At 39.8% G+C, this 12,812-nt stretch overlaps 1 protein-coding gene across 1 annotated transcript in view; it reads left to right on the top strand.

Annotated features, from left to right (window-relative positions):
• LOC136884386 (suppressor of tumorigenicity 14 protein homolog) overlaps positions 1–1,272 on the top strand; it is a 75,845-nt gene extending 74,573 nt beyond the window's left edge. The window contains exons 7-8 of the mRNA XM_068229920.1: positions 402–547; positions 1,151–1,272. Coding sequence (XP_068086021.1) covers positions 402–547; positions 1,151–1,272 — 268 coding nt within the window. The remainder of the gene's footprint in view (positions 1–401; positions 548–1,150) is intronic.
• The last annotated feature ends 11,540 nt before the right edge of the window (positions 1,273–12,812 follow it).

Here is a 12,812-nt window from a genome sequence, read left to right on the forward strand (position 1 = left end):
TTTGTTAGACACACACTTCAATCCTTGCTCATAAATCTGTACAAACAATGCCTACTTTTCCTAGTATAATATAATTAATATATGCAATTTTAGAATAAGAAACTAAAGTACAGGACAGCATGTTGTAATTCTTAAATTCACTATTTTAAATTTTAACTTTAATTTCAGTTTTTTTCCCTTTAATGACTTAATTAGAATAGCTTCTTGCTCTAACTTTAAGTTAAATAAATAAATAAATAGATAAATAGATAAATAAATAAATAAATTTAATTTGATATAAATATTTGAATTGGAATAACTATGAAAATGGATAAGTTGTTTTACTCTCTGAATAAACCTAATGTGTTAAATATGAATATTTTCTTTGTGTACCTAATCTGACGTAAAATTACATGTTGTAGACCGAACCCTTTCATCTGTGGCATCAGGATGCGCTCCGTGACTTTTGAGCTGGAACCATCGGTATCAACGCCGTTTGGTGGAGCCTGCTCCGACTTCTTCCAGACCCCAGGCTGTGGGTTCCTGTGTGGCTCCCTCAACTTCTCGTGTAAGTCCTTATCCAGATCACAGTTGCACTGCACAATATCTTCCCTTCGGAAACAGGCCAATTCCTTTTTTTTTTCTAATTGCTTTACGTCGCACCGACACGGATAGGTCTTATGGCAACGATGGGATAGGAAAGGCCTAGGAATGGGAAGGGAGTGGCCGTGGCCTTAGTTACGGTACAGCCCCAGCATTTGCTGGTAAGAAAATGGAAAACCATCTTCAGGGCTGCTGACAGTGGGGTTCGAACCCACTATCTCCTGGATGCAAGCTCAAAGCTGCATGCTCCTAACCGCACAGCCAACTCGCCCGGTCAATTCCTTTCCATATTTCACGATAGTCTTAAGAAAATTAGGCATACGACACTTCTATACCTGCTATTAGGATTTCACTCCAGTCTTCTCACTTTGACAGTTGTTTTTTTAAACTTACTTCATTTCTTCTACAGAAAAAGATAGCAAAGTTGCAACTAACACAACCACTGAGATGAGGAAAGTTATCCGATTGAAGCATGTGGAGGGAATTCGCAAGCTCACTGATTGCAGTAACAACATCTCAACTGTAATTAAAAGATCCTCATTTAAGAAGTTGCTCTCTCTGATTGCAGGGCTAGCATTGTACCAGCCAGGAGCAACGAGCCAAAGGTTTCACTTCCATTCTGATGAAGAGAACAGCTTCCCAGGTTTTCTGATCGCATTTGAACAAGTGTACCACTGCCAAGAGACCTGACGTCTGTGTTCTGAATATACAATGTGTCATAGTGGTCCAGTGAACAGAGTTATGTGATAGGTTTCATGCCATTTAGAGAAAGAAACTCAACTCATACAGTATAAAGAAAGATAGGAACAGGATAAAGATATCAGTATCCTTTTGTTCCTTTTCTCCTTGTGAGTATATTGTATTCTTAGCCTTTTACCTTTTTGTCCTTCGCTTTTCCCTTTCTTCTTATCCGACATGCTGGAAGCCACGATGGATGTAGAGCAGCTGGGACTGATGAGGGGAAAGACTGCAGCTGATGTACGTGTGCTTGCTGCTCTACCTGTATGTGCATATTTCTGATGTTATTGTGTTTATACATATCATTTGAGAAATGATCACAGTGGATCTGTACAGTCTTCATTCTTTCAGAGGACAGACGATCGTGTTTGTGTCTCACATAACGTGAGAGGCCAGCTTCTTCTGAATGGAATCTTAGCAGTAACTTGATATGCTCCACCCAGATCCTCTGTTTAACCATCACTGCTGTCTCTGCTTTCATACTTCATCACACTGATCTGGCTGTTACTCTCCTACGATAGTACACTTCCAGCATGCCCTCTCTACCTGACATCATCGTATTCACTTAACGTCGAGTAGCTGTCAAAAGAAAATGTGGCCGCTCTCTTGAATGTAAGTCCTTTGCAATCTTCCATGTTGTTGGTCCACAGTCTTATGTGGTAATACATTTGAACCTAAGAGAGAGAAATATAAGTCCCCTTATCCCTTTATTACTTTTAAAGTGATTAATACGAGGACGGTTTGAAAAGTTCTCGGAATCACCGCTAGATGTCAGTGCTAGAGCAACGAGATTCCCGTGTAATAATCACACATCCTTTGTGAGTGAACACGTGGCGCATCAGTGCTCTAGCTGCAGGAGTGTGGTAGTGACGACTCTTTGTTGTTGTTCCCGCGTAGTGATTTGTGACAATGGAAAAAACTGAGATTTGAACAGTGATTAAATACTTTGTAAAGAAAGGTATGAAAGCAAAGGAAATTCACGCCGACTTTCAGAAAACTCTGGGGGACTCTGCTCCTTCATTTTCAACTGTTGCCAAGTGGACCAGCGAGTTTAAATTTGGTCGGGAGAGTTTGGATGATGATCCGCGTAGTGGACGGCCAAAATGTGTTACGACCCCAGAATTTATCGCAAAAGTGCATAAAATGGTCATAGAGGATCGTCGACTGAAAGTGCGGGAGATTGCTAAAGCTGTAGGGATGTCTTCTGAATAGGTATATTATAATTTAACCAAAGAATTGGGTATGAAAAAATTATCCGCAAGATGGGTGCCGGGGTTCTTGACATTGGACAATAAATGCACCAGATTGGAAATGTCCAAACAAAGTCTGGCCCGTTTTCAGTGCAACCAACAAGATTTTTTGCGCCGGTTTGTGACTACAGATGAAACTTGGGTCCACTACTATACAGCAGTCAAAGCACTGGAAACATGCTGATTCACCAGCACCAAAGAAAGCAAAGGCAGTGCGTTCGGCCGGAAAGGCCGTGACCTCAATTTTCTGGGATGGAAAAATTATTCTGCTGATTATCTTCCTACTGGCCAAACAATTACGGGGAAATACTATGCAAACCTCGTAGACCAACTACAGGAAAGGATACGTGAAACAAGGCCTGGTTTGGCAAGGAAAAAGGTCATCTTTCATCAGGACAACGCTCCGCCACACACAAGTGTTATTGCCATGGCAAAACTTCATGAACTGGGGTACGAATTGTTGCCACATCCACCTTATTCACCTGATTTGGCACCATCAGACTTTCATCTATTCCCCAAGCTGAAAATTTTCCTCGGTGGACGGAGATTTTCTACAAGGGAAGAACTGACAGCCGAATTGGAGAGGTATTTTGTAGGCCTGGATGAATCTCATTTTCGAGATGGGATCAAGGCATTGGAACATCGTCGGACCAAATGCATTAGTCTACAGGGAGACTATGTTGAAAAATAAAAGCAGTTCCACTGAGGTAAGATACTTAATTCTAGTACATTCCAAGAACTTTTCAAACCACCTACGTAACATCTTCATGAATTCATTATGCCATATCTTTATCATTATTTATTATGGACTTTTGGCATCTGGCTCCATGGTTAGTGTGCTTGCCTTTGGTCACAGGAGTGCCGGGTTTGATTCCTCGCAGTGTCAGGATTTTAAACCGTAAATTGGTTAATTCTGCTGGCACGGGGGCTGGGTGTATGTGTCACCTTCATCATTATTTCATCCTCATCACGACACGCAGGTTGCCTATGGGAGTCAAATCAAAAGACCTGCACCTAGCGAGCAGAACATGTCCTCGGACACTCCCCGCTCTAAAAGCTATGTGCCATTTTATTTCATGAAAGATTTTATTCTCAACAAAAAACTTAGAGGTGTCTGCCTGCCTTAGGAAATTTGAACTAATAAAAGAGGAAAAAAAGGCCACCATTCAGTATTTCATCCTTCTTCTTCCCAACTTGATAACATCTTGCAGTAGAGTGGGCATGAAGTCGACTAGTCAACTGTTCTCAGCCACGATTCCAGGCATCCGGGACAAGATTAAACAAATTATCCAGACATCTTGGAGAGGGATTGGGCCAATTTTTCTGCACATGCTTCTTTACTTGAGCCTACATGTTCTCAATTGTGTTCAAGTCTGGAGAGTGACGAGTCCAGTATATCAATTCCATATCCTGTCTGCTCGCAAACCAGTCTTAAGAATCAATTGAGATTAATACATTCCACGTTCCACTTTGGATCCTGGTGCTGTTACATGATGTAGAAGCTCTGTGAACTTTGCTCAACTCTGGCTATTTTTTTTTTTTTTTTTTTTACATTTTGTGTTTGACAGACTGTAAAACTTATAACTGTCTTCACACTGAAAAAATGGCTTCCTTCTTAAAAAACTGTATTAAGGACCATATAACATTCCAGGAACCATTTATATTTATGCTGGTTCAATTTTCTGCAAATGTGGAATGAAAAATCCACCCCCAAAGTGACACAGACTGCGGGTACGAATGGCGGTGTATGTGTGGTCAAATTAGGTGCCAGGGGAAAATATACTAAAGTGGGTCCTTCCTTTGTAGTAGAAAAGGTGACTTCATGAGATTAGATAACCCTTTTCCCATTCTGTTCACAATTTCTCATTGCAAAGACTAAATGCTCGTCCGTACACCCTTTCTCAAGAACATCCCTAGAAATGGCACGTTGAGATCTCAACTTGGTGGACCTATGATTTCTCATGGTCTAGTCGTGGCCAGGAAAATTAATGATTTCTCGTGGTCTAGTCATGGCCAGGAAAAGTAATGATTTCTCATGGTTTGGTCGTGGCCAGGAAAAGTAACAGCTGCCTTAAGTCAGCAGTGGTATCAAAGTGATTTCTTTCAATTTCTGCCACTAATCTGGCATCTTGTTGTGGTGCTGAAATTTTCTTTGTACCACCCCAGCTTTTTGGACAAAAATACCCAAATGTCAATTTTGCACCCATCTCTGAGCTGTCCTTTCTGAAACGTGGAAATGGCTAACTGCTTTGGATGCTGAAAAAAAAAAACAAGTTCCATCACAGCCTTCATTCCTTGTCTACTTTGTTGAGGCACGTCAGTCAACTGCAAAGTCTCAAGAAATGGATCATTGGTTATCTTGTAGAGTGCTAGCCTCCAGCTAGGTCTTAAAATAATGGCAAAGTATTCACAATGACACAAATATAAATGTTAGAGTTAAAAATTAATAATACATTTAGTCTTATGAATTACAATATTATATGGAGATATAAATTCCACACATTTAAAAGAAAATATAATTCATAATCTCAACCTCAGAGCTGTAAAAGAGTAACTGTATCCACAAAATAATCTGTTAATCGTTGCATTGCTGAAGTTAAGAAACACAGTACTACTGTGCTACAACTACAAACTAACATTATTGTCATAAAATAAACCTGTTTGTACAACATTATTAAATTACAGTCGAACCTCCCTTCTGCAGATACCGTCGGTTCCGAGGAAAAATGTCCGTTACGAGAGGTGTCCGCTAAAATAAGTTTGTAAAAATAATCGAACATTTTAACGGAAAAGAACATCCACCTTAAATGTAAGCATACATATCTTTATTTTTATTATTCTAAGTCATTTCTGTGTTAGTATTTCATACAGAGTTATTATAAGTGATTTTACATCATTTACAAGTATTACAGCTTCGTGAAGTAATCGTGAAGCTTCGTCTGTGTAAATTTAGCACATGTTACCTTAACTGCGATATTCAGTTCTATTCTTCACAATAGTGTTTATTTGAGTTTTCCCGCAGTTGAATTTTTCGGCAAGCTTTCTCACTGAAAGTCCCATGTCACTTTCTATAATTACATTTCTTCTTGACTCGAGATCTAAACACGATCATCTCTTGTTACTCATGTTTAACAGTCAACTGAACTGCTACGGTATTTCCATCTCGCTAATTAGTGCCTGTACTGTACTGTCTTTTCCTTCTCAAGTTGACTACCTGAGCTCGACCTTATCAGCGACAATCCGAGTTATGAAAAGAATGATGCAAGAAGGGACGAAAATCCCCAGGTAACTTGTGAGTCAACAGTCTCTGGCAGCATTTCTGGGCAATTAGAATTCTCGGAATAGGCCTATACACCACTAGGTAGAACTGCATTCCGATGTACACTCTCTCCCCTCACACTCGAAATAGTACAAACATTCAAAAGGGATTTCCTTATGTCTGAAGAATGGCTTTAAAAGAAAGGATGACATGTGGTCAGGCGTAATAAATTGTCCTGCAACGTGTAAAGTGTCCGCTTAAGTCAAGTGGACGGGACAAATGGCAATGTCCGCTGTCCAGAGTTCAAGGTGTCCATTTAAATGAGGCCAATTTAATACTTGTCTTATGTAAAATAAAATCGGTTCCGAAGGAAATTGTCCCTATAGGCAGGTGTCCGCTGAATAAGGGTGTCCGTTAGGACAGGTTCGACTGTATCAGAATATAATCTAAATAAATGTTAAGTTGTAATGCTTCTATTGGATTGCATCAGTACAAAGTCAGAAAAACATTGGAATTTAGATAACAATGTCTCAGGTTCAAATCCTAGTTACTCCTTTTCATTGTATTTCATTACATGATTGTATAATGTAACAACATAAGAAGAAAAAAACTAACACCAGTATTATGCCCTTGTATAGTTATTTATATTGCAAAAGAACGATAAGAAAATAAAAATGATAACTTCAACAAGGCTCGAACTCACAAACTTCGAATCATTAAGTGAGTGCTTTACCGCTGTTCCATGAGAAGTAGATATCAAACACCCTAGTTTATCAAAGTTCACAGTGCTTCTACAGCATCCCCTACAAGTGCATGCATTGTGTAACATCACCGGGATCCAAAGTGGAATGTGGAAGGTATTCACTGTACGATAGCAGCCGGCAGCTCTACTTCCTCTCCTTCAGCTCCCTGTTTCCAAAGTTCCAAAACAATTAACATTTGCAGCACCAAAACCTGATCATACTGCACTAGTGAAGTCTGGCTCACATTATCAAGTTTCTGTGCTTTTCAAAGAAGAGTTTTAGAGCACTCTTGCACGAGCAGGTCAAAGTTTAGTGGAAAAGCTGAGATTGCTCAACTCGACTGCACTGCCACAAGGTTGTCTAAGAAGCACACGGGTTATTAATGGACAGTACACACACATAGAGCGGAACATGGAACACGTAATGTGCCAGTGGGGGAAGACAAGATCTGGTTGGCGGTGAGGAAGTACAAGTAGGGGAAATGGATGGGATGCAACACTTTGAAGAATTAAAGTATCGGCCCATTGGAGATCTGTGTTCTCACCCGGCACCTTCCACACACCTGACAAACTGCCGCCTATCAAATAAAAATGGTTGCACGCTTGAAACTCTGAAATGTGCCACACGTTCATAACAATTCTTAACATTACCAAACACGTTGATAAACCATGGTAATTTCAGGAAGTTGTTGATTCCTTCAATAAATATCTTCTTGTGTATTCTATGTGGGCCACCTTGATTCTTTCAATAGAATTAGGCAATCTCCAAAGTGTCGCTGTATCCATTGTCATTGGAGGGGCAAGTTTCTGGTGCTACAAAAATGGCATGAATGGGGTAATAATGAGGTCCTGGCCAACTGTTTTTTGATTCCGTGCAGCATTCTCGACGAAGTAAGGGCCGGGTACAGTGCACCAATGCTCTGTGTAGTGGTTTCTCTATAATTACATCACGCCATTCAAACTCTAAGGAACGAGCTGTTTGTCAGTTGATGTCGCTTTCATCTAAAAACTGTATGTTGCAGAAGCCCGGTTACAGTACCATTCAAGAAATAAATTCCAATTTTTGCCCATACAGTTGACCTTAACAAGTGTTATGGTACTTTTAGAAGAATTCCGCCTTTACAATACAGATCAGAATATATGTTATTCTGAAGGGAATAAATGTGATTTGCTTCTGAAAGTACCATAACACTTGTTATAATACTGTAATCGAGCTTGTTCATCCCTTTGAGCAACTTGAATGCAGTAGCTCTTAAAATATGCACCAAACAGACGTACAGCATAGACTGTAACACCTGTTGTCCTGGGAACCCTTTGTCCCCCCTCATTGACTTCTCAACAACAGCTAATATTGTTCTGTTAATTGGTGCCTCGTACTGTTGTTCGACATGGAACGAATTGGGCCCATTCTGACGTCCCATTCCATATGACCGGAAGTAATGTTCCCTTCTCCTCTGTTGTACATACAATAAATAAATATGGACAGCAGATGAGTAATAATATCAAGGTCGTTTGTTTTGTTGTATAAGCATATCATACTCCCTGAATGTTTAATGTGTATACATCCTGAGGATGTACTGTATTTAACTTTAAGTGTAATTTATGTAAAAATTACTGTTATTTTTTGTAATATATAAAGTTTGAAAAAGTCATTGTGATTTCTTTTCTTCCCAACCAGTACATTTAAAGTCCAACTGAGCAACCTCCTCTCTTAACCTTAATTAGGAATAAAATGGAAGAAGTGCAGTCCTATAGGCAAAAGAAAGGGCGTGAAAATGAAAGACCGTCAGGGTTGTAAGAGAACAAGAGAAAGCAACGAGTCTGACACAAGCAAGCGGAAGTAATGTCGGAGTCGGCTCGGGGAACACGGGCGCTAAGCCGAGGGCCGCTGGTTCACCTAGCAATCGCCTGTTATGACAGGCAGGGAATACATACTCTTAATAAACCAACAGGGGGGAGTTAAAGGTGCTGAGGAGTGACCTTACTGAGTAAACACTCCAAACTTCAGGGTACGTGGTACTACCTATTTGTAAAGGTCCTGCGGAGACATTATCGTACCAGCACATCCTTTCAACTGGACGTGCCCCTTCGGCTTTGCTTTTTCTCAAAAGTAACTTTTTCTAGAATTGTAGATAAGCCAGTCTTAAGCTATTAGCTTCAACCTTTGCACAAAGTTCATAATTTGTAGAACAATTTTTATAAAGGTTGAAGACTTTTGGAAATATTTTGAGTCAATCCATGAAAAATTAAACTGTTTTCAAGATGCAGTGATTAAGAAAAATTAATAAGAAACATAAAAAAAAAGAAATTATTCCATTGACCTTCTTAAGCTTAATTAGAAGTGTGATACTAGAGAGCAAAATATTGATGTGGCTGGAAAACTTTGAAAAAAAAAAAAAGAAAGAAACATATTTTCAAATCAGCATAAATTAAACAAAATTTTGAATTTTCCTTAACCTAGACTACATTAACTTGGTGTAAAACAGGCTAAGAAATGAACACAGGGTTCCCTTCAAAGATATGGTGACACCACACAAAGGACAGCAGGCAGATTGCTCTGCTTGCTTGCGGAATGTTACTGTCCTGCAAAGTTTACGCTCTCGTCATGCTAGTGCGTTGTGTTCTGGTGAATAGACTACAACATTCAGTACAAGGTACAAACAGCATGTTTACTCAATTCAAAAAGTTTAACAGCAAAGTGAAGTATGAGTCAAGAAGCAGCAGCTTCTTTATAATTACCTCGACATTAGGATTTCTACAGACTTTATTTTTAACATGAAAATATATTATAACACATAATTATAATTCCCAAAATACTTATAATTTTGTCACATTAGTGCAAACGTTTCTCAGGAGCAGCAAGACAGGTACAAATATTAAGAACACTGTCTTTATTTTATTTTCACTTAATGTATATGTATAAAGTGAATTTTGTGTCAGTAATCTGTGGCCTTGCATTATCTTATACTGTCCTTGCTGAGCAAATAGGATCACCTCCTTCCTGCAGCGAAGATGACATGATTTGCAGTAAACATCGTAGCACAGTTCCAGACTTGATCAGGATACAATGAAAGATTTTGAAACATTTCATAAATTGGTCCATTGCAGAGCTAATCTTAAAACTGATTGGCTCATTGTTTGTTATTTCAATTTGGATTTGATCAAACTTTATAACGAACATCAAGTGTTGCCAGTTGAGAATGAGAAGGATGATAACTGGGCCACAGGACTAATGCTTCTGTTGTTTTTGCTCCTGAATTCATTTTGGAACAGTGAAAGTAATAGGCTCGACACTGACACAGTTAAACCAACTATAATACTTGGAACTTGTTTTCCCATCTTATTGTGTGTGCCATTTTACCACAAGATTGTAAACTCCATAAAGAATATAATGAAATCCAGTTCCAGCAAGAAGTCTACTCCTCTTGCAGAAATCAAAGTGGTGAAGATAAGTGCAGTGCGGTGGCAATGATTATTGTCTTAAGAGGAAGTAGAACTGGGCAACACTAATCAGAGAGAAAATGAAGATATCGGCCAAAGAAAGACCAGGGGCATGAAACACTCCAGCTGTGAGCTCGCATCCAAGAGATAGTGGGTTCGAACCCCACTGTCGGCAGCCCTGAAGAAGGTTTTCCCATTTTCACACCAGGCAAATGCTAGGGCTGTACCTTAAATAAGGCCACGGCCGCTTCCTTCCCCCTCCTAGCACTTTCCGATCCCATCATTGCCATAAGACCTATATGAGTCGGTGTGACGTAAAGCCAATTGAAAAAAATTCTTACAACAGACAAGGAATACCATGGCTATTATTCTACTGCCCCTATCCACAGGTGGTTACAAACTTGGGAGTAAGGAGATGAAAGAGTATGTTCTGTCAGTGCGATGACATTAGTAGACGAATGAGCTTGAATGGAGCTTTAAAAAGAATGAAAGGTCGTAATATGAAAACTAAAGTTGGAATTCAAGAGGATAAACTGGGGCAAATATTCGTTTACAGGAAGGGAATTAGTAATTTACCATGAGAAATGTTTGATAAATTTCTATCTTCCGTGAAATCATTTAAGAAAAGTTTAGGACCAGGCGAGTTGGCCGTGTGGTTAGGGGCGCACAGCTGTGAGCTTGCATCCGGGAGATAGTGGGTTTGAACCCCACTGTTGGCAGCTGTGAAAATGGTTTTCCATGGTTTCCCATTTTCACACCAGGCAAATGCTGGGGCTGTACGTTAATTAAGGCCACAGCTGCTTCCTCCCCACTCCTAGGCCTTTCCTGTCCCATTATCACCATAAGACCTATCTGTGTCGGTGCCACGTAAAGCAAAGAGCAAAAAAAAAGTTTAGGTAAACAACTGATAGGGAATCTGCCACCTGGATGACAGCCCTGTGGTGGTGGTGATTATTGGTCAGAGGGTGCTAAGAAGCTGGCACTGATATCCTCACAGATCTCTTCAATACTTCATACAAAGTGGGGGAATGATTCCAAACGACTGGCTTAAGCCACCTGCATCACTACAAAAGAAGAACAATCCAAGAGATGCAAGAAAGACCATACGATCACCATAATGAGCCATATTCTGAAGATCATCCATGGCAAAATTAGCGCTAGATGTGAAAGGACACACTCAAAAATGCTATTTGGGTTCAGCAATGGATTTGGGATGCAAAATACATTGGTTTGCATAAATGTGGAACAATACATCTTGTTTGTGTGTGTTTTATTGATTAAGAAAAGGCATTTGATAAAGACAAAGCGGTACACAAGGAAGATCAGTCTCTAAAGTACAGACACCCACATCATTGCAAGTCTGTACAGGAAGCAGAAAGAAGAGATCAAAATCCAGAGAGGAGTCCATCAGGGTTGTGTCTTATTTGCCCTGCTATTTAATGCCTAGTCATAGGAAATCCTGGACTAGGCACTGGAAATAGCCAAGACAGACGGCATCTGCATCAACAACATTCTGTATGCAGATGGTAACGTGGTGCTTGCAGCCAGTGCAAAAGATCTTGAAGCATTGCTGGAAAGAGTCAACTGCGTTTGTAACAATTAGGGGCTCAAGATGAACATGAGAAGAAACAAGTGGAGGTCCATCAATGCTTGGCACCGAGCATGTTGGACAGTCCAAGTCATATTAACTGAAGGTCTGACACTTGGAAGGGAAGGGCCATGAAGGGCGTGGAAATGAAGCCTCCTGCGGTCTGATAATGAGTAGACTGGTGGACCCTCGGTCTCTTTGGCGTGGCCAGGCAAATATGGTATACTGGGAACTTTCCAAATTGATAATTTTTTCTACTTTATGATAATATTTAGGGATGCATAAGTCCTCTCATGAGAGGTGTAATGAGGCCTGCGGAAATCAAAATTGGGTTTCTTCAAAGAAACCTGTCAATAACACACAAATTTTACTGCAGCAGTCTACTGTTAGATTACAAAACTAATTAATGGATTTTGGTTTAAAAATGAAATGTTTTGAAATACAACATAAATAAGTAGGCTCACATCAGAGTAATAGTGCTTAATAGTGCTTTCTGGGTTGTACAAGTGTTAATGATGCTGCTAACGTAAAATACACCAGTTGTTATTGATAAATTAAGCGTGAAGGAAGTAGGCTATGACAAGTATCTCAGGGACATAATTCTAACAAAGTGCACGTTGTTGCGGTGCCACCTCACCTGTTTGAAGTCAGCGCACTACACACTACGTATTTCCCAGCCAACACACTGACGAGACTTTGACATCAGCCTGCCTGCAGTATATATATAGGCGAGCAGGCAGGCTGTTAGCAGCTCAACGACTAAGTCAGGCACGGAGGTCACGCCTCCTGAAAATGTGCACCGAACTGGTGGTCTAACACTAGCCGGGAGGTTTCACCTCTAGCATCATCCTATCTGCTTTGCATGGCTCTATCACTTGATACATTTTCTTTACTGACATCAGTCAGATTAAGATTGTAAATGCTACAACTCTTCTCATGATCCACTTAGGCAGTCAAGTATAGGGATATTGATTCGCATTGTATTTTGGAACGAGAAACTTATTGTACATATTAGGTTAGATTTGTATATACAGATCATTTTCCAAACCATCCTCAACCTTATTCAGATTACAGATTCAATGTACATTCAGCAAATGAAGCATGCTAGAGAAGCTTTTATTTTGTAGAGAGCAAAAAAAATCTTCAACAATAAACATTTTATTTGTGTTGTACAAATCTGCTTCTTTGCATACAACACACGTAGTATTAGAA

This window comes from Anabrus simplex, chromosome 12, assembly GCF_040414725.1.
Source record: "Anabrus simplex isolate iqAnaSimp1 chromosome 12, ASM4041472v1, whole genome shotgun sequence".
Taxonomy (NCBI): domain Eukaryota; kingdom Metazoa; phylum Arthropoda; class Insecta; order Orthoptera; family Tettigoniidae; genus Anabrus; species Anabrus simplex.